Source organism: Gavialis gangeticus, unplaced genomic scaffold (assembly GCF_001723915.1).
Source record: "Gavialis gangeticus isolate Ggan-Ray unplaced genomic scaffold, GavGan_comp1, whole genome shotgun sequence".
NCBI lineage: Eukaryota > Metazoa > Chordata > Crocodylia > Gavialidae > Gavialis > Gavialis gangeticus.
Window position 1 is genome coordinate 141,716,819 of NW_017729022.1, and position 6,367 is coordinate 141,723,185.

Sequence of the window (6,367 nt, forward strand, 5' to 3'; positions counted from 1 at the left end):
TGGTGGGGTGGGGGCATACTTCCAAAGCAGAGGGTTGGGGGCATATGAGTTGGGGGGGGGCAAGGGCGTCGGTGCAGGGCATAGGTATGATGGCAGGAGCAGGGAGCGGAATGGGTGGGCACAGCATTTCTGATGCTGGAAACTTCTAAACCATCCTGGCTGAGCATTGGTCCAACATATATCTCAAGTGCTGCCATGTAGTAACTGTGAATGAATGTAGTCATCATTGTGTATAATTTGAACTGAGTGTGCAACATTTTAAAACCTAAGATGTATAGGCTTAGTGCCACTAAAAGGCTGAGTGAGCAAAGGTAGTTTTAGAGACGTGATTCTTAACCAGGGTGTCAGGGCACCCTGACAGCCTTTGAAGAATGCTTGCTGCCTGGAGAGAGGGGATAAATGAGATAAGTGCAGGCTGTAATTAGAAGGCAAGTGTAGCCTCTTTCCTTCCAGCCACTCTTCCTGCCTTCCCCCACCCCCCTCACTGCTAGGCAAGCTCTGCCTTGGTAGCTGCTACTCCTCTCCTCTTTCTTGACACCCCTTCAAACATGCAGGCATGATTTAATATTTGAAATGGGGTGCTACTCAATTTGTAACATTTATGGAGGTGTGGAGTAGTATAAAATAGTTGAGAACTACTGCTTTAGAGCACCCCCTACTGGGTATCTCTAATTTGTATCCATCTGTACATGGACCCAAAAAGAGTTCAGAGGTAACTAGAATGCAAAGACGCCACTTAAAAGGAGAGGGGAATGCAGACTCACTGAGGTGCAGTTTTGGGATTCCCTTACTGTGGGTTTCTGGTGCTCGCTCCACTGAAAAGGAGCTGAAGATCTGGTCCCATACCCAGCTACAAAATGGCTTTTAAGGGAGAACTGTCCTTCATGTGTAATCCTGTACTTTCACTCTTGCCATACATATTCAGTGAACTGGATTTTCTTCATAAATTGAGGTTTACTATGTTACTTTTTTTCATGTTAATCCTAAAAATAAATCTGTCTTCTGACCCTTTGGCTTGAATATTTGCTTTAATATTTGCATTTTCTAAAAGTCTTTGACATGGTCGTGACCTTAAAGATTTTGAAACTAATGTAATGGCTGATCTCTGCTCCTAAAGTAACAGTTACTGACTGTCACAATGAGGCAATAACTCTTGCCTGTATTACACTCTTTATAAAAGTAAGTAATACAAAATCTTGTATTATAGTATTGATTTCCAGAACTCATAAAAGAATAACAAAGTTGTGTCCATGGTGAAAAAGGACCTTGTTATAAAGGCCCCATATCAGTAGGTCATTCACAGCCAATTATGTCATATCCAAACCTGAAGATGTGCCAATTAGCATAGAAGGAACTCTCAGTGTGGTACCTACATCTGAGAATTAACTGAGAGCCTGGAGAAATTAGTTTACTGCCATAGCTGCCATTGAGCAATGGTATTCTGAACCTCTTAGACAACAGATCAAATATAGGTCTGATGTAAGCTATTTTACACTCTACTGGAAAGGGCAGAGCCACACCTGTCTATATCAGGTGTGAATTTGGCTCCAAAACAACAATTCTTATTTTAACCAACATTTGTAATTGTTGGCTTGGATACCCTCCCTGGATGGATTTTAAATGAAATTGAAATATTCTTCATTCTTGGAGAATAGATGGCACCATCAAAGGGAGAGTTAATTCAAAGATCTATCAGTATAAATAATTCATTAGGTTTACAACTGGCTGGAAGCTAATGGGATGTAGTCAGTTATCTCTCTCCAGCCTGGCTTATTAGTTTTTGAAAGTTGTTACCATTTTTGACTGTTGTGCAGACTATGATGTAATGCATTTGGAGTCTAAATCCAGGTGGTCATCTCATTGCAAGTAGTACTATTTATCACTCTTGCTGTTCTCGAGCATTGGGACTGAATGGGATAGACAAGCTAGGTATTGTCTCACATACTATACCCCCCACAAAGAAGGCACACACCTGGTTTGGGGAAGGTAGAATAAAAAAAAGATTTTTCCAGAGACATAACTGAATCCTAACTGCAGTGGCAAAGTACACTCTTCAGCATCAGCAAGAGTTAGAGTTTTAACCCTCTCATAACTGCTGTCAGATTGGCAGCTGCTCAGCCAAAGGCTACTGCAAATTTGGTAGTGGCTATAAAAGGATTAAGATGACCCTGAAGAGTGAACTCTGCTCCTTCCCTTCCTGGGAGCAGCAGGGAGAGAAGCATTAGCAGCCATTACAGGATTGCCATTCTGGCACAGAATATCAGCTTCCCTGCTGTCAGTGCACTGATTTGGGGGGAAAGAAGCATGAAGTATGCAAGTAACTGTATTGTTTTCCCTTAGCTCTCAACTGAGATGTAGTTCCTTGCCCCTGGTTTGATGCAGTATTAAGGAAACTGGTACTGCCTTCATTTGTGCCTGGTGCATATGCATTCTGCAGATAAACAAATTCCAGTGTCATCAGTACAATACCTTTTATAAGTGCATACACAAAGAATGCAGTAATTCAGAAGAGATGTCTTCAGGTTAGGGAAGTCCTGGCCCTCTTGACATCTGTGAGAGTCTTGTTATTGACCTCAGTAGGGCCAAAATTTCACTCCGTGTGGTTAAACTTTGTTTAGAACTTTTGACAATTTCCCTGTAGATTTGTATTGCCTATTCCCCTGTTACAGTGAAGGCTGCTTCAGCTGTGTATTTTCACATTTTGATTAAATTTAAATTTGATGAAATTCTAATTTATTGTACCTCTGATTCAGACTGATAGAAGTAATCCCTTTTAACTCAGAGCAGAATTTGCCTTTCTAATATAAAAGGCAAGCATAGGCCATGGTCCAAATATCAGTATGTAGCATTTTAAGTATAACATAAGATGAAAAAAGTTCAACAGGGGCAAGTTTGGGCAGATTTTCTATCAATGAGGTAATTTAAAAAATCTGTTTATGTTCAGTTCTTCTTCCAAACTTGGATTTATCAACTTATTGTCATTCCATGGAAGAAATGAGAAGCTGTGCGGGTAATTAAATATTTGCCTTGGGGAATTATTTGCAGTTAATTAAAGCCACACACTTTTGGTGCATACCTGCTCTACAGATTATTAAATTTGGATCAGATGTTAACTACCCAGGTTTCTCACTTATCCGTCAAAGATTGTTCTTGGCAGCTTTAAGGAAAAGAATCATATCATGACACTCTTTGGCAAAGAATTTCTGTGCTATTTTATAAGAAATGACTTTATGGAAGTGGAGCCCAACATGTATATGTATTTTTTCCCATAATATCATTTATTATTATAGGCCTTTGTCAGTTTTGCTTAGTTTTACATCCTAGCGCAACTTTGGGGTATATTCTACTCTGAATATGTTTATACAGCTCATTTATTAATTAGTATGTCAAGGAGTATGTATCTCCAATAGCTGGGAGAATTTTTATCTCAGGGGCCTTTACTGACAAGGGCAAAATACAAAGTTGTACATCTAGATGGATGGAAAATAAAAATATAGATCACATAGATTTCATGGCCCCTTGTCATGTATTTCTATAGTTTATTTTCACCATCATGAATCAGAAACACAGGGTTTGGGCTCCATTACCAAAAAATTTCCATCAGACCTTAGTAATTTTATACTCTGTGTGCAAAGGAATAGGAATTAGAACTCCTGGTATAGAGCTTGACATGCCATTGATTCAGTGCGGGACAATGGTCTGTTCATGTAAGTAATCTGCCTCAGGTTTCCCATGTGTGTGGCAAGTTTTGTCTTTCTAAGAAAGAATGAAATCTTGGCCTCATGGATGCCAGTAGAGGTTTTTCCATTGACTACAATGCAACTAAGATTCTTTCCCAAGGTTTTGTGGATTTTAATATTCATTAAACATGTTTAGATCCACTTATGAAAAGGGCTAGTGTTGTTCTGTAGCATTATCTAACAAGTAGATTCATTATTTTTATGTTATTCCCATATTTTCATTTCATTTAGCTTTTTAGAAATGCAATTTATTATACTCTGATTTCCCCCTTTTTTTCTTTTTTTAAAGCTAGGTTTTCTTTTAAGGTAAGTCAGCAGTGCAGCCCAGATGATTCTCAATAATGATAGAGTTCTGGAATCAATAGGGGTAATTTAGAGCTCTGGCATTTTTTATTATTATTAAATTTAATGTTGTGTTTAAACAGGAAAACATTCTGTCAGAGTAAATGAATGCCAGATATGAATCCTAGATTTTCAGGTGTTTTCTGAAGTAGAAATTAGACTCCCCCAGCAGAAAACCCACTTCGGCATTTTTGTTCTTTGTGTCATCAGAGTCTTCAAAAGATTTCAAAGCCACACAAGAGAATGACCCAGCACATCGTGAAATGTGTGAGCAAGATGAAGCGGAAGGTGAGATTTCAAAAAGATACAAGTAATGAATCAGTTGGAAACCTAAATTTCTTTCATTACAACATTCATTTTTTTTCTCGCTATGACCTATGCTGCCTAAGGACAATGCCTGTCAGCTTTAACTAGTACATATTGGGTGCATCTACACATGCAGTTGATGTGCCTTAAGGTTACTGCGCATTAAAATAAGGAACAGTAAACTGTATCTGGGAACACATCTACACGTGCGCCTGTGTCAGGAGCAAATTTGCTCCCAATGGGAACAGTTGAGTCCAGGGCTGCTCCTGCCTCCCTGGCCTGCTCTGCCATCCTTCAGCAGGCAGGGGGAGTTCCAGGCTTCCCCGGTGCCAGCCCTGGACTGGCAGGGGACATAGGAGTCAGGCTTGGGCTGTGGGGAGTGGGGGAGGGGAGCTGTCCCAGAGTGGGGCAAAGCCCCCAGCTGTGTGGAGCTTGAGAATACAGCCCAGGTTGGTGGTGCTGGCTTGGGGCAATGCTTTGTGACCAAGCATCAACAGTATACTAAACTGTCCCCTCGCTTTGCTTGCTAAGAGGATGGGGGAGCAGGCCACAGAGAGCTTCCCTGTCCCCCTCAGCTCTGCTGCTGCCCAAGCAGTGCATGCCCCAGTCAGCCTCCACTCCCCACCTTTGCCTGGGACAGCCAGGAGCTGAGCAGCACTTGAACCAGGGGGAGATGCTGGGGCGATAAGCAGCACTGGGACCAGGGGGAGATGCATCTCCCCCCAGACCCAGTGCTGCTCAGCTCCTTGCCACCCCCAGGCAAGGGTGGGGAGTGGGAGCTGACTGGGGCATGTGGTGTGCGGGCAGTGGTAGGGCTGAGGGGCAGGGAAGCTCTCTGTCCCCGACCCAGTGCTATGAGGACAGAGAGGTCCCCTGTCCCAGTGGTGCTCATCTCCTGGCTCATCATAGGACCTGAGTAGCACTGGGACTGGGGACAGAGACTCCCCTATCCCCTTAGCACGCAAAGTGATGGGAGAGTTCAGGTTGCTGCTTCTGCTTAGCCACAGAGCATTGCCCCAAGTCAGCACCACTGAGCTGGGCTGCAATCCTGAGCTCCACACTAGAGCCGTGGATAGCTCCTGCCATCTGTGGCCCCCAGCTGCTCAGGCTGACCCGTAGAAGTAAATTGCTCCCAATTAGAGTCTACACCTGCTCTACTGCATGCGCAGTAGCTAATGCGCAGTTAATCTAATACCTGTATTTCTTGGTACTAGCAAACCACACATTAGCTTAATTTAATGTGCAGTAAATCCTGTTCATATGTAGATGGTGACACTTTACTGAGCATTAGATTAGTCTAATGAACAGTAAAGCATCTCATGTAGACACGCCCTTATATGCTAGTCAGTCTTGGTACCCTACTCTCTAGAGTGCGTAAAGAAGAAACAGGCTTCCAAGTAACTTATTTTAGCCATACTAATCCTGGGCCGCTGCATAGCATTATGCTTTTGTTACCACAAACCTGCAGCAGCACTTTCATTTTTTATATAACATGGATGCCAAGCACAGGTGATTTAGAACAGCTGCTAGTCTGTACTCTTGTAACTGCCAAGAACCTTTAACAGAGAAACCTTCAGTTCTTGAAATAGTGAGCAATTCATCCCAGCTGGGCCCCCCAAATCAGGACATCCATGCACATGCACACACACAGCTCCCCCCACCCCTCATCCCATCCTTACCCGGTAATCCAGGTTTGATATGTTTTGCCCACCTCTTCAAAATGCTTGCCAGGGAGGCCTTTAATACTTTTTTAACCCATGAATTTATAACCCTTAGAGCATTGGGGTGCTTTGAGATACTTTTAAGGATACCATGGGTGGGGGAAGGAAGGGCTGCATAATAATATCATTGTTAACTGTATAAACACCTACACTTGATGAACTTGATCACAAGTTCAACCCAGAGACTTCAAATAGGAATCCAGAGTATCAAAACCATTCTGACCTATTGTGGTCTTTCTGAGTTCTTTCTAAAAGAAG

The 6,367-nt window shown here is 42.4% G+C and overlaps 1 protein-coding gene across 1 annotated transcript in view; it reads left to right on the forward strand.

The window, feature by feature from the left end:
- MACROD2 (MACRO domain containing 2) overlaps positions 1 to 6,367 on the forward strand; it is a 1,830,990-nt gene that overhangs the window by 1,759,562 nt on the left and 65,061 nt on the right. The window contains exon 14 of the mRNA XM_019516252.1: positions 4,293 to 4,370. Coding sequence (XP_019371797.1) covers positions 4,293 to 4,370 — 78 coding nt within the window. The remainder of the gene's footprint in view (positions 1 to 4,292; positions 4,371 to 6,367) is intronic.